The 27,818-nt window shown below is 35.0% G+C and overlaps 1 protein-coding gene across 1 annotated transcript in view; it reads right to left on the bottom strand.

The window, feature by feature from the left end:
• The window catches only part of LOC131800597 (uncharacterized), an 86,402-nt gene that overhangs the window by 19,814 nt on the left and 38,770 nt on the right, over positions 1 to 27,818 (bottom strand). The window contains exon 2 of the mRNA XM_059131381.1: positions 9,372 to 9,674. Within this exon, the coding sequence (XP_058987364.1) occupies positions 9,372 to 9,663 (292 nt within the window). The 5' untranslated portion in view covers positions 9,664 to 9,674. The remainder of the gene's footprint in view (positions 1 to 9,371; positions 9,675 to 27,818) is intronic.

Below are 27,818 nucleotides of genomic sequence, written 5' to 3'. Positions count from 1 at the left end.
GCTGTAAAATGGACTACAAATGGGCAAATGTCCCCAGTCAAAATCCTAATTTCAAAAGCGAAATCTTGCAATATGGATTTGGACATAAGGGGTCTTCTAACATATTATAGTGTTGTAGGGTATAACATAGTCGGTCCCGCACGACTATAGCCTTTGCTTACTTGTTTCTCATAGCTTTGCGAAAATTTGATATAGAAACAATTTAAAAAGCAGTAAGTTTGGCCGGGACGAACATTGAATACCCTCTAGCATATGGAAAGAATTTGGAAATATTCAAAAACAAAAAAATAGATAAACAAATAAACAATAGAATCCCTTACCAATTCTGTTAAAATCTCAAAAATACCAAATATAGGAGGTACAGTTATATGGGGGCTATACGAAGACCTGGAATTGCATAGACAATTTTCTATCATTGACTGTAGTACCCATTGGGAACTTTGAAATTTGAAAGAATTTCAAAGTTCCCAATGGGTACTACAATCGTCAAAATACCGAATATAGGGAGATACCGTTATGGGATCTAAATACGAAAACCTGAACATGCATAGACAATTTTCTATCATAGATTGTAGTACCTATTGTGAACTCCAAATATGAAATTTGAAACAATTTCGGTGAATAATGTGGCTAAAATCATCAAAGTAGCGAATAAATTGAGTAACGGGCTATACGAAGACCTGCACCTATACCTAAACGTGAACCCATATTGTCCATATGCAATACCAAAACTCCTGCAGACTAAACACACATTTAAGTAAAATGTTATCATCCTACTTCAACCTCCACCTTGGAAAGGAGGGTACATTAACTTTGTTATTCCGTTTGTAACATGCCTAAATATTCGTCGTAGACTCCATAAAGTATATACAGGGTGAGATAAAAAAAATGCAACAAAGTCAAACGCCAAATTTTTACATTTTTTTTTTAAATTTTATTGAATGAAAGCAAACAATTAAAAAAGCAGTAAGTTCGGCCAGGCCGAACTTTGAATACAATTCATCATTTGGAAAGAATTAGGATATCTTCAAAAAAAATCCATTAAAAGTTTCGTTAAAATCTTTTAAATACCTAATATCGGAAGGTGCCGATATGTGAGGGATATACGATATTGTGGATATTGTGGACAAACCTATGTCTAGCGGTAAAGTACTCACAAAGAACTTCTTGTTAGAATTTCAGACTTCTTGTTAGAAAATCATAAAAAATAAATGTCGGGAGGTACCGTTATATGGGGGATATCGTGGACCTATATAGATAATTATCTTCCAAGGAATAAAGTACCCACAAGGAACTCCTTGTGTGAATTCTGAGACCATTCCATTGGAAATTGTGGCTCAAATAATCAAAAACCCGAATATAGGGAGGTACCGTTATATGGGGGATATACGATATCGTGGACCTATATAGATAATTCTATTTAAAGGGATAAAGTACTCACAAGGAACTCCTTGTGTGAATTTTCAGACCATTCCATCGAAAAATGTGGATCAATTCATCAAAATCCCGAATATCGGGGGTACCGTTATATGGGGGCTATACGATATCGGTGACCTATATAGATAATTCTCTTCCAAGAGATAAAGTACTCATAAGGAACTCCTTGAATACCTAGTATCGGGGGATACCGTTATATGGTGGTATACGATATCGTGGACCTATATAGACAATTCTCTTTCGGGGGGTAAAGTGCTTACAAAGAACTCCTCCTGTAGATTTTCAGACTATTCCATTGGAAAATGTGTCTAAAATCATCAAAATACCGTTATATGGGGGCTATATGATATCATGGACCGATATAGCCCATCTTCGAACTTAACCTGCTGCAGACAAAAGAGGGATCTGTGCAAAATTTTAGCTTTCTATCTTAATTCGTTTTGACTGTAGCGTGATTACAACAGACGGACGGACATGGCTAAATCGTCTTAGAATTTTACGCTGATCAAGAATATATATACTTTGTTGGGTCTAAAATGATTATTTCGATGAGTTACAAACGGAATGACGAACTTAATATACCCTCCATACTATGTATGGTGGAGGGTATAAAAATGTCGGAAATGGCACAAAATTTTAGAATTAGATTTGTTCGAATTGGTCACTTTTGGTACGAATTATGTCCATGGTATTTTTTAGTGCCAACCTTGCTTTCCAAAATACTCCAGACACAATAGTCCAACGGATTGGTATCCGGTGATTTTTGTGACCATTGTGCGTTGGAAATGAAGCGAGGAACCTCATTTTGAAACCATTCTTGGGTGGCGCGTGCTGAGTGCGATGGTGCTGAGTCCTGTTTTAATGTCCAAGGTCTGCGGCCAAAATGTTTGCGTGCCCAAGGCTTTAATACACCCTCCAGACTGCTTTCGCGATTTTCGGCCTTTATTCTGATGTCACGGTCGATTAATACGAGCGGAGAGCGACCATCAGCTGTTATGGCGGCCCACACCATCACAATGGTCGGTGCTTGAGTTCTGGTGGCCAACCGAATGTGCACATTATCAGCTGACCTCTTTGGCAAGTAAACATGATCATTTTGTTTGTTTACAACCTGCTGGACAACGAATGTTTTCTCATCGGAGAAAACCAAATTCGGCAGTTCACCACTTTCGGCCAAGCGAACAACAGTCTGAAGTTGGTTGCAGTTTTTTTCATCTAATGTTTGCATATTTCTTTTCCACAATGATATTACGTACACTCGTATGGCGAGAAATAACTTAAAGTCTGATTCGAGCTGTATCTGATGTACGGTATCAAATATCATTGTTGTGGAGCGCATGTTACGCTGTAGACGGACTTAACACCAAATCGGATGAAAAATATGTATGGGGAAAAATAGTTATGTCTGAGCCGATTTTCACCAATATTTGAAGCACTTGCTTTTATGCTGAATTCCGTCGAAAGTGCCAAAATTCGGTCCATTGGAAATCGGATAAATGTATATATCCAACATCTGAACCGATCTTGGCAAAATTTTAAACGCTTATTTCTGAGCTGTATTTGATATCTTGTACCAAAGATTATTGTTGTGGTGTGCATATTACACACGTGAGGGACTTAAAACCCCAAATTGGATGAAAAATATATATGGGAGCTATAGCTATATCTGAACAGACGGAGTGACATTTTCAAGTTTTTTGATTCATTTTCTAACTAAGTCAGCTATAATTTGGCATCTTGAGCCTCGGTGTATAAAACATATCTCTTTCTATTATTTCTAATAAAGGAGTAATTTTATATTTTTAAATCCATACACTTACTGTCAGAAATGCTTAGATAACATTTTTGAATTTTGAAGACACTAACAATAAAACAAATCTTTAATGCAATTAAAACATTAAAAAATTTAAAATTGTATAAGCTAAATGATTTGTTATAATTTACCCATCCTAAACGTTGTGTCTTTGGTTCTCACAAAAATTGATACAAAATCGGTGATCTGTAAATTACCACGGTAACGAATTGAGAACAATCGAATTGCGTCTGGCATCAACGCCTCTAGTAAGCGGGCCATGTTAAAAATAACCGCCCTTTTGAAACCCCACATACTTTAACGACAAATAAATCAGTATCATAAAACCTATCCCTTATATTCTACTCAAATCCAACACAAATAAATCTCTCAGCTCTTAAAATAAACTCAACTTAGGTCACCCAATTGTATTAAAAGTGATTCCATTTTATTGATTACACATTAATTCAAACAACTTATGAATGGTATTCTGGTATTCTAGCGTCAAGAAAAGGTTCAAATACAAGCCGATAGGTGTTCGATACAAATACCCAATTTTAGATTTAAAAATACGTATCCAAATATTCCGTATGTCCTTTGCTAATAAACATTGAAAACATTTTTTAATTTAATTTTAAAAGATATACAAAATGTTTGTACGAAACATACACACGGACGCACATGTAGTTATTTTGGGTAGTTTAGGCCATAAGATCCCCTAAAATATGCTAGCATTTTATTTGGGTTTGTTAGCCTACACGTATACAAATATAAACCCACACTGCGGAGATGGGTTGGGACGTGGCAATGTGTTTGTGTGAATGGCACTCATGCGATATGTGTATCTTTTCCACTTGCTATTGTTGTTGTTGTTGGTGTTCTTGTTGGCTTTGTGGTTAAAGGCACCCTTAACATTTGATTAACTTGTTGAGTTCATATCATACATATCCTTCGCAACAAAATAAACCCCAAACACACACACATACACACACTTGTTGGGTCCTTCTATTCCCTAGTTTCTATTTCAGTGATTTTTCAATGATTGTTGATATGTAATGTTATTTTTTGATATTTTGCTTTTCCGGGGACTGGGGAGGGGCGAGCTGGGTCCTTTTGGAATCTAGTTTCATGGTTGATATTTTTGGGCAATGTTTATGGTCATTTATGCATAATAAAAAGGAGAATCTATGTGTGTGTGTATGCGGATTTTTTGGGACTCGGTAAATATTGCCAAATTGTCCTCCTACATTCACCGCAGATGTTGATGATGGCCATCCTGATGAAGATGAGAGACTAAATGTGGTCTAATCAGTATGTCTACACATTTACTAGATATTTGATACGCACAGTAATAATGGGCATATATTCTGCCTTAACATGTAGACTATTCAAATTATTAAATCAATATGATGGAATATTAAGCAACAGGTTGTATCTTGTACGGCACGTTGATGTGATTAAATTGAAATTTAAAACGATTTTTTGCATCAATTACAAACCGATTATAAGAAAAACAGGATTTTGGAGAACTTAGATTACAATTGGGAAGATAGCGGTTTTTAATGCGAAAATGTCCATTTTTTTCCAGAAAGTACTTAACCATAATTAGAAGCAATGAGAACAACACCAACAGAGACACTAGTATCAATGCAATAAATCCCCTCTGTTGGAATTAAAATAGATACAGCTACCAGTAAGGAAAAGTCGGAAGCGGCCGACTATATGATACCCTACACCACTATACATATTTAGTAGAGCTCCCGAAACAAAAGAATTTATTTGAAGTAGGTCTTACCACCTACCAACATTAAGCTTTAGAGCAGTTATAATTTGGTCTTAGTGGGAATCGATTTTCGATTTTCACTAAATTTCACGGAGACATGTTTATTTTTATACCAAATAACATTGCTACAGAGTGCATGATATCACTTCGAGAAGGATTGTGTTAAAACAAGTAAAAATACTATAAGTTCGTCTGGGCCGAACTTTGAATACCTTTCAACATATGAAACGAATTTTCAATTTTCAAAAAATAAAATCCGTTAAAAATTCAGTTAAAATATTAAAAATACCGAATGTAGCCGTTATATTAGGGTCTATACGACGACGTGGACCTGCAAAGGCAACTTTTGTCATAAGCCATTACAATATTCAAATGCAAAACTTGAAAAAAACTCGGTGAAGAATGTAGCTAAAATCATCAAAACACCGAATATAGGGTACCGTTATATGGGGGCTATACGAAGACGTGAGCCTGAATAAACAATTTTCTGTCATAGGCTCTAGTATTCATTACGAACTTCAAATACCAAATTTGAAACAATTCCTGTGAATAATGTCGCTAAAATCATCAAAATACACAATATCGGGAGGTGTTGTTATATTGGGGCTATACGAAGACGTGGACCAAACAAACTTAGTAAACCCTCCATACTATGGTGGAGGGTATATGAAAATATATCGGAGCCGAGTTTCACCAAATGGAAACGTCCGTCCCGAAATAAATCTGAAATCGGATTAAGGCTATATATGTGGGTGCTATATCCAAATCTGAACCGATCTTGATACAATTTGGCAGAGGTATTTCTGGGCTGTATCTGATACCTGGTACCAAAATTCATTCTTGTGTAGTGCACATTACGAATGTGAGGGACTTAACACACCAAATTGGATGAAAGATATATATGGGAGCTGTAGTTATATCTGAATCGACATTTGATGTACTTGCTTCTAGACATTGGCCATTTGTGGACAATTAATGCGAAATCGCTTGAGAATATATATATTGAAGCTACAGCTATATCTGAACCGATTTGCGCCAAATTTAAAGAACTTATTTCCAGAATGAATTCAGTCGGAATTGCCAAAATTCAGTTCATTTCGGCTGAAATTAGCCATTTGGTGCACAATATACCTGATATCAATAAAGATATATATGGGAGCTATATCGTAATCTGAACCGATCTTGAAAAAACTTAACAGAGGTATTTCTGGGCTGTATCTAATATATTACTAATGTAGGGGACTTAAACACCAAATCAGATGAAACACATGTATGGGAGCTATATATCTGAACCGATTTTCTCCAAATTTGATGTAATTCAGGTCATTTGGACTGATATTGGCCATTTGGTGCAAAATTAGACCGAAATGGGTTGAAGATATATCTAGGAGCTATATATTTTTATTTGAACAGATTTTTACCAATTTCAATAGGGCTTGTTCTTGGGCCATATAAATCTTGTTTTGGAAAATTTCATCTCAATCGGATAATAAATGCGACCTGAATTTTGTTCACAAAAATACATGGACAGACGCCGGACGGACAAATGGGCTGGCATGCTTAAATCGACTCAGAGAGTGATTCTATGCAGATAATCAAAAGGAACTATGGGTCTATCTCGCTTCTATTTGCTTGTTACAAGTAAATGCACAAAGACATAATACCCTGACCACCTTGTGGGTATAAAAAGACCCAGTCCAGTCCTTCCCCCTTGCAAATATTCATCTAAATACAACAGTTTTTATATCCTCAGCCATATGGCTACAGAGGGTATATATCATTTGATACGACCAAAATGTGCCTAGTCGAAATAACTGTTTTAGACCACAGGTATTGTTGGACCAAATCCGTTTCAGGACATTTGGAGTCGATCTAGCGATGTCCGTCCGGCCGTCTGTCTGTCTGGCTGACTGGCTGGCTGGCTGGCTGGTGCGCTCGAAGGGAGTATCCGATTTGATCCATAGTTGGTGTATCGTAATATTATTGCCAAACTTAGATCGAGTTCGGAGATGGGCACTATCGGCCTCCCACACAAAATATCAAAATTTTCAAAGAAAATAATTTATTTGACAGAAAGAGAAACGATAATCCTTTGCAAATCCTAATATTTGCATCAGTGCTAGGTCAGTTGCGAAAATGGCCAATATCGGTCCACTCCTTCTGGTACCTCCCCACAAAAGGTCGAAATTTGGAATATCCATTAAGTTCATAAATCGCGAAATTAATATCCGATTTCATTTAGACTTGGCACATCTGAATATTTCTATCAACACAGGATCTGTTATAAAAACGTTAGATATCGGACTATTTCTTCTGGTACCTCCCAAAAAGGGTCAAAAATATCCACGAAGCTCATAAAAAGCGAAATCAACATCCTATTCCATTCCAGATTTGGTGCATCTTAATATTTCCATCAACACAAGATCTGTTATAAAGATGGTAGAGGTCGGACCATTTCGTTTGCTACTTGCCCCCACATAGGTTTCAAGATTTAGCGATTCTTTACAACTTGCTATATCTAAATATATCTTTATTTGCCAGAGAACTGAGATGAATATGGAAATTATGATTTCGCATAAAATTGGATATAAATGCTCGATTTTCTTGACCTTACCAATACCCATCGGCTATACCTTTTACCTCACGCACATGTTAATATTTTCTAGAATTAATATATATATCATGTAAAGTGAAGGAAGTTACCAATATAGTCCAAACGTCGCAATATTTATTATACCCTACACCACAAGGTGGTCAGGGTATTATGTCCTTGTGCATTTGTTTGTAACAGGCAAAAGGAAACGAGATAGACCCATAGTTCCTTTTGATGATCTGCATAGAATCACTTTCTGAGTTGATTTATGCATGTCAGTCCGTCCGTTCGTCCGTCCGTCTGTCCATGTATTCTTGTGAACAAAATGCAGGTCGCATTTATTATCCGATTGAGATGAAATTTTGCAAACAACATTTGTTTGGCCCAAAGACGAACCCTATTGAAATTGGAGATAATCGGTAAAAATTTAGATATAGCTCCCATATATATCTTCGTCCGATTTGCCTTTTATTGTACACCAAACGTGTAATATCAGCCCGAATAGTATGGACCTGAAAATAAGTATGCCAAATTTTATCGAAATCGGTTCAGATATAGCTATAGCTCCCATATATATTGTTCATCCGATTTGTTATTTTTGTCCTCCGCAGCCGTAATATGCACTCTGTAACAACAATTTTGGGGAAATATATCAAATGTAGCTCAGAAATACCTTTGCTAAATTTTATCGAGATCGGTTCAGATTTGGATATAGTTCCCATATATAACTTCGTCCGATTTACCATTTATTGTGCACCAAACGTCTAATATTTGCCCAAATGGGATGGAATTTGGCACATACGACCGAATTTAGTCTAGAAGGTAGTATGCCAAATTTGGTGAAGATCGGTTCAGATATAGTTATAGCTCCCATATATAATGTTCATCCGATTTATTGTATTTGTTAACCACAGCCGTAATATGCACTCCGTAATAACGATATTCAGGGAAATATATCAAATACAGCTCAGAAATATCTTTGCCAAATTTAATCGAGATCGGTTCAGATTTGGATATAGTTCCCATATATATTTTTATCCGATTTCAAATTAATTTCGCACCAAATGAACAATAGAAGTACGAATTTAAAAGATACAAGTGCTTCGGCATATTTAGTCCTTTGAATTTTAAATTATAATTATAATCATAGCGTGTATGATTGAATTCTCCCATAAAAACTTTTAATTATTAAGTGGAGCTCAACTAAATTAGCAAAGTGGTGTAGGGTATCATAAAATCGGCCCCGCCCGACTTTAGGACTTTCTTTACTGGTTTATATTATATATATATTGACAAATTCCTTCGAAATCGACTCCATAAGGGGTTAAACTTTTGAATAATCATAGCAGAAGTCAAAATATTTTTAAATAATCGTACATTAGCTGAAGGTATACATCTGTCGGCAAACACGACAAATTCCTTTTAACTTGTTTATAGAGCACTTGGTATTAAACATTTTCTCGGTATCAGTTCCTATAAAATATGGAATCTTAAATTATCTGTTACCGCCCAACATTGTTACGTACTTAAGATTTCGCCACATAATATTTGAAAGGCCAATTGTTTTCCTAGCCCATATGCCACTAATTCTTTCAAAGTCTAATGTTACTGAAATTGAACATAAAACCTGTACTTATTTTCGTAACTGCACTATTGCGAAGGTATCTTAACAACATGACAACAACAAAAAGAGCAACCCATTCCCATAATGCCATATCATATTTTTCCTTATATAAGCAACAATACATTTTTATCTGTACACTCACCATCACCGGGATCATAAACAGCTCTCTCCTGCATTTCATCCAAATCGTGTGGCTTAAACGAGACTTTGCCACTGGGAACTGAATCCATAAATTGTGCTCTGGCCAGGGCATAAATATCTGCTGTGTCCTTTAGAGCGCTGCCCGATGCCGTTGCATGTGAACCCGATGCCGTTGAGCCTCCTACAGGTGCATGGCCAGCCATCGGTTTCGTTACAAATGCACATGTCTGACACACCATTACGGCGGACACGATGAATGTCGTGAAATAATAAGCCAACATATCCGTTTGCATATTACGCGTGTCTGAAATTATGAGAAGGAAGAGGAAAATGTAAATGAAAATTGCGGTTATGGCTAATGGGAAACGATGGCTAAAAACAAAACATGCGTTTGTGGTGAAAGTGTGTGTAGGGTGCGTGTGTGTGTGTTTACGTGGAAAACATTAATACCACTTTATTTAGAGGAAAGTGCGATTATTATTTTCCAAGCTAATTTCAAGGGAAGTCATTAAAATTGCATGGAATGCAGTTAAATTCTCATAGGTGTCAAGGGGAGCTGACTGGATGCGCAATTTGTACGCTTTACCGTTAGTTAGTTAATTAATTAGCAGCGGTTTACTTAACGAGCAATTAACAATGGATTGGCTAACTTATTCTATTGTCTCGTTCTGATATGAACCTTGCTATATAGAACTGGGCGTATCTGTTGGAATGAAAAAGTGACAAGTGAAAAAAAGTATAAAATTTTTAATAAAAAAAATTACTGGGTGTGAAATATAAAACGTAATTTTTTCATCAAGAAAATGATTATTGTTAATGGGATTTAGCTAATCCTATTGAAATTGGTGAAAATCGGTTCAAATTTGCATATAGCTCCATATATATCTTCAACCGATTTTAAGTTAATTGTGCACCAAATGGCCAATATCAGTCCAAATGACCTGAATTTTGGCATAACCGACCGAATTCAGTCTAGAAGCAAGTACATCAATTTTGTTCAGATTAAGCTATAGCTCCCGTATATAAGTTTCATCCCATTTGGGGTTTTATGTCCCTCACATGTGTAATATGCACTCAGCCCAGAAATAATTCTGCTAAATTTTATCAAAATCGGCACAGAGTTGGATATAGTTTCTATATATACTTTTATCCGATTTCAGGTTTATTGTGCTCCAAATGGCCAATATCAGTCCAAGTGGAGAATTACGACAGAATTCAGTTTAAAAGCACGTGTATCAAATTTGGTGAATATTCTTTTTCTGATACAGGGTGAGATGAAAAAACTGGAACCAATTTTAGGACTGTTGTCATTTCCAAGCCACTTGTCCGACAGCTGTTAAAATTATTACAGTGGTAGCCCATTATATTGTTTACATGCGTACAAAAGCATTTATTTTTTGAGAATTTTCTAGGACATTTTTTTCCATTTATTCCTGATGGAATTCAAGCGTGATAGTGTGATTTCTTTATATTTGGCTGTTACCGTGATACTGGTAGCGTAGCCCGACGTCCAGAATATGGACGGAAGAAAACAGCAACATCAGCAGAAATGGTTCGAAAAGTAAAGAAGCCCGAACCGCAATGGCCGAAAAATGGCTCGTGAGCTGAACATATTGCAATATTCCACTCAGCAAATATTGAAAAATGAGCTCGGGGTAAAGCCGCCACAGAAAGAGCTAAAGAGTTGCTTCGCTTGGCCGAAAGTGGTGAACTGCCGAATTTGGTTTTATTCCGATGAGAAGACATTCGTTGTCCAGCAGTTTGTAAACAATCAAAATGATCGTGATTACTTGCCAAAGAGGTAAGCTGAAAATGTGCACCTTTGGTTGGCCACCAGAACTGAAGCGCCGGCCATGGTGATTGTATGAGCCGCCATAACAGCCGATGGTCGCTCTCCGCTCGTATTAATCGACCGTGGCATCAGAATAAATTCCGAATATTATCGCGAAAATATTTTGGCCGCAGACCTTGGGCATTCCAACAGGACTCAGCACCATCGCACTCAGCACTCAGCCACCCAAGATTGGTTACACAATGAGGTTCCAGCACAAAATGACCACCAAAATCTCCGGATACCTATTCGTTGGACTATTGTGTCAGGAGTATTTTGCAAGGTTGGCACTAAAAAATACGAAAGTGTTGATCACCTCAAGCAAGCGCTTCGCCGGAAATGGGCCAAAATACCGCAGAGCAACAATCGGGCAGCGTGTGATGGTTTCATTGGCAGTTAGAAGGCCATAATTCGTGCCAATTCGAACAAATTTAAATTTATTCTAAAGTTTGATGCTATTTTTGAAATTTTTTGCTTTCATTCAATAAAATCTAAAAATAATATGTATGTATGTTTTTTGTCTCACCCTGTATATCTATAGCTCCCATATATATGTTTTATAAGAGAATGTTTCATTAGATGTTGAAAACCCTCCCTTTCGTAATATGCACTCCACAAGAATGATATTTGTCACCAGATAACTTATGGAGCTCAAAAATGTCTCTGACAAATTTTATGGAGATCGGTACAGATTTTATATAGCTTATATAACTGATAAACAAATATATATATATATATATATATATATATATATATATATATATATATATATATATATATATATATATATATATATATATATATATATCTATATCTATAAAAGAGGAAAATGTTTGTATGTTTGTTTGTTCGTTTGTTTGTTTGTTATTTATGGACTCGAAAACCGCTGAATAGATTTTCCTGAATATTTCCATATATACTGCATAGCCTGAACCGCCTGAAAGTAACATAGGCTATATACATTTTTGAATTTCCACTTGGAACTGGAGATATAGCATCAGAATCGGAGGTACCTCCCAAAAATTTAGATTTTATATGCACATATCTATTGATTAGTTGAAGATACAGTCTCCAAATTTGGAATACGTAACGGAATTTGGAACAAAAATAAGTCTGCCAAATTATATTGTAATCGGTTCAGATTTGGATATAGCTCCCATATATATTTTCGACCGATTTCGTTCATTTTATGCCTCAAACACAATATGAATGTTCGATTCCAATGAAATTTGGAATGTGTGACGGGATTTAATCCGAAAATAAATTTGTCAAATTATATTGAAATCGGTTGAGTTTTGGATATAGCTCCCATATATATTTTCGGCCGATTTCAAGCATTTGATGCACCAAACACGCTATGTATCCCCAATTTCAATGAAATTTGAAACGTGTGATAGATTTTATCTACAAAATTGATTTCCCAAATTATATTGAAATCGGTTCAGATTTGGATATAGCTCCCATTTATATTTTCGGCCGATTTCATGTATGTGATGCACCAAACACGCTATGTATCTCTAATTTCAATGAAATTTGGAATGTAAAGCGGAAATTAAAACAAATATACATTTGTCAAATTATATTAAAATCGGTTCAGATTTGGATATAGCTCATATATATATTTTAGACCGATTTCATGTATTTTATGCACCATACACGATATGTATGTTCGATTCCAAAGAAATTGGGAATATGTAACGGGATTTTGATTAGAAAATAAATTAGTCAAATTATATTAAAATGGGTTCGGATTTGGATATAGCTCCCATATATATTTTCCGCCGATTTCACATATTTGATGCACAGAACACGATACGTATTTCCGATTCCAATGAAATTCGGCAAGAGTGGCTAAATTTGGTACAAAAATAAATTTGACAAATTATATTCAAATACGCTCAGATGTGATTATAGCTCCCATATATATACCCAGCCGATTTCACATATTTGATGCACCCGAAGCGAGAGAGACAAAATCTGGCACCAGAAAAAATTGCCAAATTATATTGAAATCAGTTGAGGTTTGGATATAGCTAACATATATATTTCGGCCGATTTCATACATATTATGCACCAAACACGATATATATGACAGATACCAATGAAATTCAGAATGCGTGGCGGAATTTGGTTACAATAATAAATGTGACAAATTAATTGGAAATTAGTTAAGATTTGGATATAGCTCCCGTATATATTATCGGCCGATTTCACATATTTGACGCACCAATTTCAATGAAATATGAAAGGTGGGGCGGAATTTGGTGTAAAAGTAATTTTTTTAAAATTATATTTAAATCGGATCAGATTGGGATATGATTTTAATAAGAACCATTGACCCACAACGCCTTAGGCTAACACTAAAAAACAACACAACAATTGATTTGAAATACGCTTATTACGACGAAGTATATTGCTATCTCGAATTCACTAATTGCAATAGAAATGCCACTCAACTTCAAAAGATTGCAGTTTACTGCACTCTTGGTATTTGCTATGAAATAAATAAATCCGAAGGACAAACCCTTCGTGTATGTATGTCATGTTACTGCTTTTCTAATGCTTTTGGTTATTTACGCATTAAAGTAGTGCAATAATTTTTTTTTAATTTTTAATTTTTTTTTTTTTTTTAACCAACATATATTCGTAAATAAAATTTTGAATGCATATGAAATCAAAAGGGGTAGCGAAGCGCACCGGGTTCAGCTAGTATATATATAAAAGAGGAAAATGTTTGTATGTTTGTTTGTTTGTAATTTATGGACTCGAAAACCGCTAAATAGATTTTCCTGAAAAATTCCATATATACTGCAACATCGCCTGAAAGTAACATAGGCTATATACATTTTTGAATTTCCACTTGGAACTGGAGATATAGCATCAGAAATGGAGGTACCTCCCAAAAATTTAGATTTTATATGCACGTATCTATTGATTGGTTGAAGATACAGTCTCCAAATTTGGAATACGTAACGGAATTTGGAACAAAAATAAGTTTGCCAAAATTTATTGTAATCGGTTCAGATTTGGATATAGCTCCCATATATATTTTCGACCGATTTCGTTCATTTGATGCCTCAAACACAATATGAATGTTCGATTCCAATGAAGTTTGGAATGTGTGACGGGATTTAATCCGAAAATAAATTTGTCAAATTATATTGAAATCGGTTGAGTTTTGGATATAGCTCCCATATATATTTTCGGCCGATTTCAAGCATTTGATGCACCAAACACGCTATGTATCCCCAATTTCAATGAAATTTGAAACGTGTGATAGATTTTATCTAAAAAATTGATTTCACAAATTATATTGAAATCGGTTCAGATTTGGATATAGCTCCCATATATATTTTCGGCCGATTTCATGTATTTGGTGGACCAAACACGACATGTATTTCCAATTGTAATGAAATTTAAAATAAGTAACGGAATTGGGAGCCGAAATAAATTTGTCAAATTAAATTGATATCGGTTCAGATTTGGATATAGCTCCCATATATATTTTCGACCGATTTCAGGTATTTGATGCACCAAACACGCTATGTATCTCTAATTTCAATGAAATTTGGAATGTGTAGCGGAAATTAAAACAAATATACATTTGTCAAATTATATTAAAATCGGTTCAGATTTGGATATAGCTCTCATATGTATTTTCGACCGATTTCATGTATTTTATGCACTATACAAAGAAATTTGGAATATGTAACGTGATTTTGATTAGAAAATAAATTAGTCAAATTATATTAAAATCGGTTCAGATTTGGATATAGCTCCCATATATAGTTTCCGCCGATTTCACATATTTGATGCACAAAACACGATACGTATTTCTAATTCCAACGAAATTCGGCATGAGTGGCTAAATTTGGAACAAAAATAAATTTGACAAATTATATTCAAATACGCTCAGATGTGATTATAGCTCCCATATATATACTCAGCCGATTTCACATATTTGATGCACCCAAAGCGAGAGGGACAAAATCTGGCACCAGCAAAAATTGCCAAATTATATTGAAATCAATTGAGGTTTGGATATAGCTAACATATATATTTCGGCCGATTTCATACATATTATGCACCAAACACGATATATATGACCGATTCAGAATGTGTGGCGGAATTTGGTTATAATAATAAATGTGATAAATTAATTGGAAATAAGTTAAGATTTGGATATAGCTCCCATATATATATTCTCGGCCGATTTCACATATTTGACGCACCAATTTCAATGAAATATGAAAGGTGTGGCGGAGTTTGGTGTAAAAGTTATTTTTTTAAAATGTACATTTTTAAAAAATATTGCATCTGAAAAAAATATCTGGGAAAATATATATTTCTAAACTTTTTAATGTAAAATCTTTATCTTAAAAACGAAGTTTCATAGATTTTAATCACAATGTTTTGATATGAATTATGTGTACGAACCAATCCTAAGCTCTACAAAATAATCGGGTTAACGTGTTTTGTGATTGACAAACCATAACCACAATAAATGTCAATACAATCGGCACTATTTGTGATTGCTGTCGGAAAAAGCAAGTGACGTTTTGCCGAATATGGTTTAAGGCCATATCGAAACGAACGTGTTCGAATTTTTGCTTTCACCCAAAAAAACAAATGTTCTGATGTCACATCTCCAGCTTATCAACATGCGTAGTCGTTGTTACAAAATTATGGTTTTGCTAACAAATTTTATTACGCACCAACTATTGCAACATTCGCAGGTTGATTGAGACATAATATTCGCTGCTAGTATCAATAACTCGCTAATAGCATTCCCTCAGATGGGTTGTCATACGCATAACAGGCGTCATGTTATATACATGTACGCATGTGGTTGAATGTTGATTTTGGTTGAACGTGCCAGGAATATTTGAAATGTTGCTGACGTATTCGAATTGGGATACACTGAAGGCAGCAGAGAGTTCAGGAAGGGTTGGTTGATTTATTTCGATGTTTCCATTGATGAGAAAAATATGCGAATAAAGTGGGTTAAAAATATCAAAGAGAAATGAAACAACGATTTTTCGTGTTCTAAACCTATAATACTCATTCAAGAAAGGTTCATATTGTGTTACGGGTAGATCTACTAAATATGCATAAAGGTGTAGGGTATCATGTGGTCGGCTCCGCCCGACTTTTGACCTTCCTGTGTTGGGAGTATTATATACAGTTACGTCCGATTCTAAAGAAAAATAGAAAATCATTGTTGTTCAAGGTGTTCGCAAAATGTTTAGGTGTTGAAATGTATCAAAAACTGAAAATGTTCCTCATTTTGTAGTCACTTTACAGGTCACTATTACAGACCAATCGACACGGAATTTCGCATGAGTCCAAAGATTAGGATAGGGCAAAAGTATAGCATTTTGGATAGTCGTCGCATAGAATTTAGTGAGTAAAATAGACAAAAACCTTTGTGTGAAACCAAAAGCAGAAGAGTTTGGTATTATTTCAATAACGAAATCAGCATAAATGGATTTGGCCCCAAAGGAGGCGTTTCAATACTAAATGGTAATAAATTTAGTATATGACGAAGTGATAGAGTTGGAAATTTGAAGTTTGGAATTGAAGTAACTTTTTCCGAGGTAGGTTTAAGCTTTGAAGATGGAAATGTATTTGAAAATAGAAAGGAATTCGAATGAATGTGTCGAAACAAGTAAAAACAGTAAGGGCCGAACTTTTAATACTCTCCACCATTTGGAACGAACTTGGAAATTAAAAAAAAAATAATAATAAATAAATAAAATCCGTTAAAAATTCTGTTAACATCTTAAAAAAACCGAATATAGCTATTGTATGCTGGTCTATATGAAGACGTGGACCTGCACAGATAATTTTATACCATAGGCTGTCCATTACAAACTTCTAATACCAAATTTAAAACAATTTTGGTGAATATTATACCTAAAATTATCAAAATACCGAATATAGGGAGGTACTGATATATGGGGCCTATACGAAGACGAGAGCCTGCATACAAATGTTTTTTGTCATATGCTGTAGTACTAATATAAATACGAAGCTTGAAACAACTCTGATGAAGAATATCTCTAAAATCTTCGAAATATCGAATATCGCGGAGTAGCATTGTATGTGGGCTATACCATATTGTGGTCATATGCAGACATTTCTTTGCAGGGGGTAAAGTGCTTAGAAATAACTTCTATTTTTAGACAATTCCATTGAAAACTGTAGCTAAAATCATCAAAATACAGAACATAGGGAGGTACCGTTATATGGGGGCTATACGAAGACGTGGACCTGCACAGACAATTTTCTGTCTTAGACTGTAGTATCCATTTCGAACTTCAAATACCAAATTTGAAACAATTCCGGTGAATAATTTCGCTAAATCACCAAAATACCGAATATCGGGAGGTACCGTTATATGGGGGCTATATGAAAACGTGGCTCATTTAAGAACTTAACCTGCCTACTGGAAAATAAACATGTGTGCAAAATTTTAGCCCTCTATCTCCATTTGTTCGAATGATAGCGGGATTACAACAGACAGACATCACCGACTTAGAATTTTGCGCTGATCAAGAATATATATACTTTGTTGGGTCTGACATGAGTATTTCGAGGAGTTACAAACGGAATGACAAAGTTAATATACCCTCCACAGCAAGGTAGAAGAATATAAGTAGACGCATCGACAGCTGCTGGGACAATGAACTGTCAAATCAATTTTGGAATTGAAAATGTTGAATGAAAAATTATTTAAATTTGTAAAAATTGTTGAAAAACGCAAATTATAATAACATTATAATAACATATAAAAACAAGTAAGCAAAGGCTACAGTCGAGCGGGGCCGACCGTTGAATACCCTACAACACTATAATAAACGATACAGTTTTTATAGGCGAGATACTCGAAAGAATTCCACAAAATATTGTGACAAATAATAAAAGAAAACCATCAGGTTTCGTTCTCTAATTTTCAAATAATAGCAACTTAAACTAATTTGCTCATTTCCAATTTATTGGTAGATGTTGCACTTAAATGGTCTTCCTAGATCTGGAACCAATATTTCCCAAAGACCTGTAATCTCTCAGAAGTGGCAAAAGATCAACATTTATTATTGGTTTTTGACTGAAACGCAAATCAGAGTTAACGAAATAGTCAGAAGTGCGTCTTTCCTGTATTTGTGAATTCTCCAAAAAGTCACTGGAATAGACATTTTCGTATTTTGTCTACAAAAGTTGGCAAACTCTTTTACACATTGAATATTTTTGGATGGCCATCCAAAACTGCTTGGCTTTTGCAATGTCCGGTAACCCCAATTCAAATGTGCGTGAGGATTGGGCGATAATTACGACCTGCTGACAATTTGCAGTTTTTTGGTCCATTTCAACCCCTAAATATATGGCGATCATCTCCAAACAGAGTAGGCTTCTATTCTGACCCTCATCTTATCTCCATGCAAAATTTCGTAAGGATCGGGCCATAAATGCGATCTATATGATATCCTGATATCCTAACTACTTAGTTTTGTTAGCTGTAGAAATATTACCAAATGTTTAATTCAAAATGAAAATATGCCAAAAATATGACAAAATTGAAAAAATATGAGAAAATGTTACAAAATCAATATTTTCATCTTTAGAGAGATATTTTTATGCAATTTTTTTAAGACGTTTTTTCTTTCCTGCCAAGAGACCATTCTGAATTAATGAGAACTGTCGAAATCAGTTCAGCCGTTCTCGACATATAAGAGATTTTTCAAGCATATCTTCTTTGATAAACATATATGTCGCACATATTTTGCTATATATTCGATTTGTTGGATCTTAACATCAATGTAAAGATCAGAAGTAACCTTGTCATGGCTTTGTGATTTCGCCGGGCTTCTTCCCCGCACTAAACTCTAGCTACATGCGAAATTCCGCGTCGATTGGTCTATAATTGCGACCTGTATAGCTACTGCAAAATCCGACATTTTTTCAGTATTTGGTCCATTTCAACCCCTAAACATTTGGCGATCATCTCCAAAAGAAATAGGGTTCTATTCTGACATTAATCCCATCTACATTTTAAATTTCGTGAAGATCGGACCATAATTGCGATCTGTAGAGTGATTACAAATTAACATGGACAGACGGACGGACGGACATACATAGCTAGATCGACTCAGCTCGGCGAGATAGGAAGATCCATATATACTTTCCTATGTGGGAAATCAATATTTCGTGGTGTTACATAATTTTTGGCCCAATCAAACTTATAATACCCCCAACACATAGTGTTGTAGGGTATAAAAACTTAATTTTTTGACATATCAATGCTCCTAAGCATTACTGCATCTACCTGTATTATTCTACCATGCTCCATAGTATGGTGGAGCATATAAAAACTGCAACAAAGTCAAACGCCATATTTTTAACATTTTTTCGTAAATTTTATTGAATAAAAGCAAAAACTGTCGGAAATAGCACCAAATTTTAGAATACGTTTTGATTTGTTCGAATTGTGGCCTTGAAACGGCCAATGAAGCTCTATTTTCTTTCAGCGATTTTTATAGATCTTTTACTTTTCTGACAAGATACCATTCCGTATTGACGAGAATTGTGAAAATCAGTCCAGCGGTTCTTGAGCTATAGGCAGAATAACTAAGATATATTTCGTTAACATATATTTTGTACTTATTTTTCTATAAATCCCATGCCCTGTAACCTTTTAATGTATATGTGATCTGGTAGGGATTAAAAATATTCGCGTTTTAGTGGATATTTTCGTATTTTTTGAGATAAAAGTTATATTTTTTTGCCCGTTAAATATTATTCCATGACCGTACAAATTGGTAGGCTTACACTCTAACTTCGTGCAAAATTACGCGTCGAATGGTTTTAATTATGCCTGTAGAGCAACAGCAAAATTAGGAAATTTTTCTATTTTTGGTCAATTTCAACCCCTATATATTTTGCGATCATCTCCAAAAACAATAGGCATTTATTCTGACCCTATCGGCCTTAAAACTTTAGTTTTTGGGGAAAGTGTCAAAGAAAGAAATATTTAAATTTCATCATTAGTCTCTGAAGAGGAGAATTTAATATGTACAATAACAACATTTAATATATTCCAAGGTGCTATGATAATATTAGGTTTGTTAGTCTAAAGCTCAAAGAATTATATAGGTCATATACACTAATATTTTGATCTACATTTCGCAACATTTAATTTAGAGCTTTAAAAGTTTATAAATAACTTTGGATTACTTAAAGCATCAGCAATTTTAAACATGGGCCATTTCGGTTCAGTTTTGAACCATACGTAAGGACAAATCCCGATTTCATGTATTTATACCCTACACCACATAGTGGTAAGGGCATTATGTCTTTGTGCATTTGTTTGTAACATGGAAAAGGAAACGAGATAGACCCATAGTTACTTTTGAGAACCTTCATAGAATCACTTTCTGAGTCGATTTATTCAGGTCAGTCCGTCTGTCCGTCCGTCCGTCCGTCTGTCCATGTATTCTTGTGAACAAAATGCAGGTCGCATTTATTATCCGATTGAGATGAAATTTTCCAAACAAATTGGTGAGAATCGGATCAAATTTAGATATAGCTCCCATATATATCTTCATCCGATTTCGTGTTAATTGTGCATCAAATGGCCAATATCAGCCCAAATGGCATGAATTTTCGTACATAAGACCGAATTCAGTCTAGAAGCTAATACGTCAAATTTGGAGAAACCCGGTTCAGAGATAGCTATAGGTCGTAAAATGCACGATAGAATTAGATAGATTTTAATTTTGTACCAAATATCTCATAGAGCTCTGAAATGCCCTGTATAAACCTTTTTACGAGAGCTCTACTTAATATGCATAGTGGTGTAGGGTATCATATAGTCGGCCCCGCCCGACTTTGGAGCTTTCCTTACTGGTTTTTACGTTTTATTTATTTTTGAACATCTTGTAACATCCCTAAATATTCGTCGTAGACCCCATAAAGTATATATATACACAAACAGGATAACATTTTAAGTCAATTTAACTATGTCCGTTGGTCTGTCTGTTTGTCTGTCTGCCGCCCACATTATTTGACGTAGAGCTTCAAAATTTGGCACAACAATTTACTTGGTGTCTAAGATGGTTGTCGGCCCTCATTTACGTATAGCCCCCATATAACGGCGCCTCCCGATATTCGGTATTTTGGTATTTATCGATATAGGCCCACATTATGGTATAGTTCTAATATAAAGTACTATATCCTTTAATTAGTCAAATTTAGTATTTTAATTTACAATTATGTGAAAAACTTATTAACAAAAAGTATCAATATGTCCAAGTTTTCTTACAAAAATATAGCCTCTGATTTTAGTTACTTCGAGGGTCTTGACAATAATATTAATTTATATTTCACTTCGGCCCAAAATAAACTTACAATATATATATTCTTCATATTGACATGATTTGCATAACATATAATAACAAAAACCCCACCCACAAAAGTTTAGCCTGTGACAGAAGTAAATTCACGGCCATGTAAAACATGAATGTTTATCGCTTTTTTTCGTAAAATGTCGGCTAAATGATAGTTGTAATTTAATTTATTTGTTTCTTAAATTAGAAAATATGTCCGCAAGTGTTAATAGCCAGCCATGCTATTTTGTCCCGAGCAAACCGACACACAAAGACACACAGACATTATGTGGCAGATTAAGCGCGAAGGTGTAGCAAAGTTAGTTTTGTGGAAATGTTTCTTTATTCTGAAAACACACAAGAAAATAAATTTCGGGCATTGACTTCTTTACTCAATAATAAATTAAAGCCAAAGAAAAATTATTTTTGGAGGAACAATACATAAACCTTTCATGTGTGTTTTTTCGGAAGTATAATGGACAATGAAGAATGTATGTTGAGCCACCTAAGTGCTGTCTTTATCACTATACTAGAAAAATAATAATAATAATAAATATATCTGGTGAATAATTAAATAAAACAATTTTCAAGAGCTGTTAATTACACTGGGCAACAATGTTAAGGGGCGTGAAGAATTCCCTTGAAGTCCAGATGAAATCATTTTGAGTGGAATGAACAAATGTCTCAAAATATATGGATACATAATTGGGTACTTATAAATTATTTACCGACTTGCGCAAGGATCTGTAGTGCCAATTATCCACCAAGGAATTTCAAACAGCAATTTTTAGATAATTTCGCTGAAAAATGTAGTTCAAATGGAAACCAGTAGGGAAAGCTCAAAAGTCGGGCGGGGCCGACTATATGATACCCTACACCACTATGCATATTTAGTAGAGCTCTCGTAAAAAGGTTTATACAGGGCATTTCAGAGCTCTATGAGATATTTGGTACAAAATCAAAATCTATCTAATTCTATCGTGCATTTTACGAACTATAGCTATCTCTGAACCGGGTTTCTCCAAATTTTACGGATTAGCTTCTAGACTGAATTCGGTCTTATGTACGAAAATTCAGGTGATTTGGGCTGATATTGACCATTTAGTGCACATTTAACCCTAAATCGGATGAAGATATATATGGGAGCTATATCCAAATCTGAACCGATTTCGATAAAATTTAAAACAGCTATTCCTGTGCTCCATCTAATACCTGGTACCAAATATAACGGTTGTGGAGTGAATATTACGAATGTATGGTACTAAAACACTAAATCTGATGAAACATATATATGGTTGCTATATCTATATCTGAACCGATTTTCACTAAATTTGATATACCTGCTTCTAGGCTGAATTTGGTTCGATGTACTAAAATTCAGTCTATTTGGACTTATATCGGCCATTTGGTGCACATTTAACCCGAAATCGGATGAAGATATATATGGGAGCTATATCCAAATCTGAACCGATTTCGATAAAATTACAAACAGCTATTTCTGGGCTGTATCTTATATCTGGTACCAAATATCATTCTTGTGGAGTGCATAGTAGGAATGTGAGAGGCTTAAACACCAAATCGGATAAAACATATATATGGGAGCTATAGCTGTTTCTGAACCGATTTTCTCCAAATTTGTTGTATTTGCTTTAAGGCTAATCTCGGTCACATGTGCCAAAATTCGGGCCATTTGGGCTGATATTGGCCATTTGGTGGTCAATTAACCCGAAATCGGATGAAGATATATATGGGAGCTATATCCAAATCTGAACCGATTTCGATAAAATTTAAAACAGCTATTTCTGTGCTCCATCTAATACCTGGTACCAAATATCACGGTTGTGGAGTGCATAGTAGGAATGTGAGGGACTTAAAGATCAAATCGGATGAAAGATATATATGGGAGCTATAGCTATATCTGAACCGATTTTCTCCAAATTTGATATACTTGCTTCTACGCCGAATTCGGTTGGGTGTGCCAAAATAATTTGGACTGATAGTGGACATTTGGTGCACATTTAACCCGAAATCGGATGAAGATATATATGGGAGCTATATCTAAATTTGATCCGATTCTCACCAATTTCAATAGGGTTCGTCCTTGGGTCAAAAAATATTGTTTGGAAAATTTCATCTCAATCGGATAATAAATGCGACCTGCATTTTGTTCACAAGAATACATGGACAGACGGACGGACGGACAGACGAACGGACATGCATAAATCGACTCAGAAAGTGATTCTATGAAGGTTCTCAAAAGTAACTATGGGTCTATCTCGTTTCCTTCTCCATGTTACAAACAAATGCACAAAGACATAATACCCTTACCACTATGTGGTTTGGGTATAAAAAGCTGTTAGTTCGGCCGGGCCGAACTTTGAATACCCTCCACCATTAGGAACGAATTTGGCTATTCTCAAAAACAATTAAATCCGTTAAAAATTCTGGTAAAATCTTAAAAATATCGAATATAGCTGGTAACACTTGTCATAAGCCATTACAATATTCGAATGCGAAACTTATAAAAAAATCGGTAATAACGTCGATAAAATCATCAAAATATGGAATATCGGGTAACGTAACCTCCCGATATTCCGTATTTTGATATTCCGTATGGGGGCTATACAAAGACACAGATAATTTTCTGTTTTAGGCTTCAGTATCCATTACGAACTTCAAATACCAAATTTGAAACACTTCCGGTGAATAATGTTGATAAAATCATCAAAATACCGAATATCGGGAGGTACCGTTATATGAGGGCTATATCAAAACGTTGACCTACATGGTCCATTTTCAATACCAAAAGTCCTGCAGACATAACATACATTTGAGTAAAATTTTATCATTCTACTTCATTTCGTTCGGAACCTAGAGTGATTTCCACAGACGGACAGACGGGCGGACATCGCTAAATCGAATTTGTGGGGTCTAAAATGTATATTTCGAGGTATTACAAACGGAATGACAAACTTAATATACCCTCCATACTATGGTGGAGGGTATAAAAATTTTACTGGTATTTTGGAGTTTTACTTTTCTGACTTAGTACTAATACCACAATTTAGAACTTGTAACACTACAAGGGCCATGACCTTTGAATAGGATTATATTAAAAAGAAGTAAGGAAAAGTCAAATTTCGGGCGGTGCCGACTATATGATACCCTAAACCACTATGCATATTTAGTAGACCTCCCGTAACAAAATAATTTATTTGAAGTATATCATAGCACCTATCAACATTTGGCTTTAGAGCAGTTATAATTTCGTTACAGAGGGAACTAATATATGGGAGGTATATCGTATTCTGGATCTGGATTTTCACTAAATCTGACGGAGATATTTTTATTTTTTTTTTATATTAAATTACATTGCTATAGAGTGCATGTTATCAGTATGAGAAGGATTATATTACCCAAATATATATCGGAGCCGAGTTCTACATAATGGAGACGTACGTTCCGAAATTCACTCCATTTAGGCTGATATTAGCCATTATTTGTACAATAAACCTGAAATCGGATTAAGGCAGCTATATCCAAATCTCCGATCTCGATAAAATTTTGCAAAGGTATTTCCGAGCTCTATAATATTATTATTGTGGTGTGCATATAACGAATATGATTAACTTAAAACCCGAAATCGGATGAAACATTTCCGAGCTCTATAAAATATCTGGTACCAAATAGTATTCTCGTGGAGTGCACATTACGGGTGTGAGGGACGTTGAACCCCAAATCGGATAAAACATGTATATGAGAGCTTTAGCTATATCTGAACCGATTTTCGCCAAAATTTTAAGTACTTGCTTCTGGACTGAATTCCGTCGGAAGTCCGGAATTTCAGGTCATTTGGGCTGATATTGACAATTTAGTACACAAATAACCCGAAATCGGTTGAAGATATATATATGGGAGCTATATCGAAATTTGAACCGATTCTCAACAATTTCAATAGGTGAAACAAGTAAAAAAGCAGCTAAGGCCGGGTCGAGCTTTTAATACAGTCCACTATTTTGATGGAACTCGAAAATTTCCAAAAAAAACCGTCGTAAATATCGCTTAAAATAAACCCATTTATAGGGGCTTCATCTCCAAAAAGAGTAGGCTTCTATTCTGACCCTCATCTTATCCCCATGCAAAATTTCGTAAGGATCGGGCCATAAATGCGATCTGTATATGATATTCTGATGTCAAAACTACTTAGTTTTGTTAGCTGTAGAAATATTACCAAATGTTTAATTCAAAATGAAAATATGCCAAAAATATGACAAAATTGAAAAAATATGAGAAAATTTTACAAAATCAATGTTTTCATCTTTGGAGAGATATTTTTATGCGATTTTTTTAGACGGTTTTTCTTTCCTGCCAAGAGGCCATTCTGAATTAATGAGAACTGTCGAAATCAGTTCAGCCGTTCTCGACATATAAGAGATCTTTCAAGCATATCTTCTTTGATAAACATATATATCGCACATATTTTGCTATATATCCGATATGTTGGATGTTAACATCAATGTAAAGGTCAGAAGTAACCTTGTCATGGCTTTGTGATTTCGCCGGGATTTAAAATATTCGCGGTTTAATGAAAAATTTTGAATTTTTTCAACACAAAATGTATGGTCTATTTTACCCGCTAAATATTATCCGATGACCACCCAAATTGGTAGGCTTCTTCCCCGTCCTAAACTCTAGCTACATGCGAAATTCGATTGGTCTATAATTGCGACCTGTATAGCTACTGCAAAATCCGACATTTTTTCAGTATTTGGTCCATTTCAACCCCTAAACATTTGGCGATCATCTCAAAAAGAAATAGGGTTCTATTCTGGCCCAACCCCGACCTCCATTCCAAATTTCGTGAAGATCGGGCCATAATTGCGACCTGTAGAGTGATTACAAATTAACATGGACAGACGGACAGACGGACGGACGGACATACATAGCTAGATCGACTCAGCTCGGCGAGCTAGAATGATCCATATATACTTTCCTATGTGAGAAATCAATATTTCGTGGTGTTACATAATTTTTGGCCCAATCAAACTTATAATACCCCCAACACATAGTGTTGTAGGGTATAATAAGTAACGGAATTGGGAGCCAAAATGAATTTGTCAAATTAAATTGAAATCGGTTCAGATTTGGATATACCTCCCACATACATTTTCGACCGATTTCATGTATTTGATGCACCAAACACGCTATGTATCTGTAATTTCAATGAAATTTGGATTGTGTAGCAGGAATTAAAACAAATATACATTTGTCAAATTATATTAAAATCGGTTCAGATTTGGATATAGTTCTCATATATAGTTTCGACCGATTTCATGTATTTTATGCACCATACACGATATGTATGTTCGATTCCAAAGAAATTTGCAATATGCAACGGGATTTTGATTAGAAAATAAATTAGTCAAATTATATTAAAATCGGTTCAGATTTGGATATAGCTCCCATATATATTTTCCGCCGATTTCACATATTTGATGCACAAAACACGATATGTATTTTCGATTCCAATAAATTTGACAAATTATATTCAAATACGCTCAGATTTGATTATAGCTCCCATATATATACTCAGCCGATTTCACATATTTGATGCACCCAAAGCGAGAGAGACAAAATCAGAAAAAATTGCCAAATTATATTGAAATCAGTTGAGGTTTGGATATAGCTAACATATATATTTCGGCCGATTTCATACATGTTATGCACCAAACATGATATATATGACCGATACCAATGAAATTCAGAATGTGTTGCGGAATTTGGTTACAATAATAAATGTGACAAATTAATTGGAAATTAGTTAAGATTGGGATATAGCTCCCATATATATATATTATCGGCCGATTTCACATATTTGACGCACCAACTTCAATGAAATATGAAAGGTGTGGCGGAATTTGGTGTAAAAGTAATTTTTTTAAAATTATATTTAAATCGGATCAGATTGGGATATGATTTTAATAAGAACCATTGACCCACAACGCCTTAGGCTAACACTAAAAAACAACACAACAATTGATTTGAAATACGCTTATTACGGCGAAGTATGTTGCTATCTCGAATTCACTAATTGCAATAGAAATGCCACTCAACTTCAAAAGATTGCAGTTTACTGCACGCTTGGTATTTGCTATGAAATAAATAAATCCGAAGGACAAACCCTTCGTGTATGTATGTCATGTTACTGCTTTTCTAATGGTTTTGGTTATTTACG

Source organism: Musca domestica, unplaced genomic scaffold, assembly GCF_030504385.1.
Source record: "Musca domestica strain aabys unplaced genomic scaffold, Musca_domestica.polishedcontigs.V.1.1 85, whole genome shotgun sequence".
In the NCBI taxonomy this organism is placed as follows: Eukaryota; Metazoa; Arthropoda; class Insecta; order Diptera; family Muscidae; genus Musca; species Musca domestica.
The sequence above is the reverse complement of the archived record's forward strand: the minus strand, read 5'-3'. Positions and strand labels throughout refer to the sequence as shown.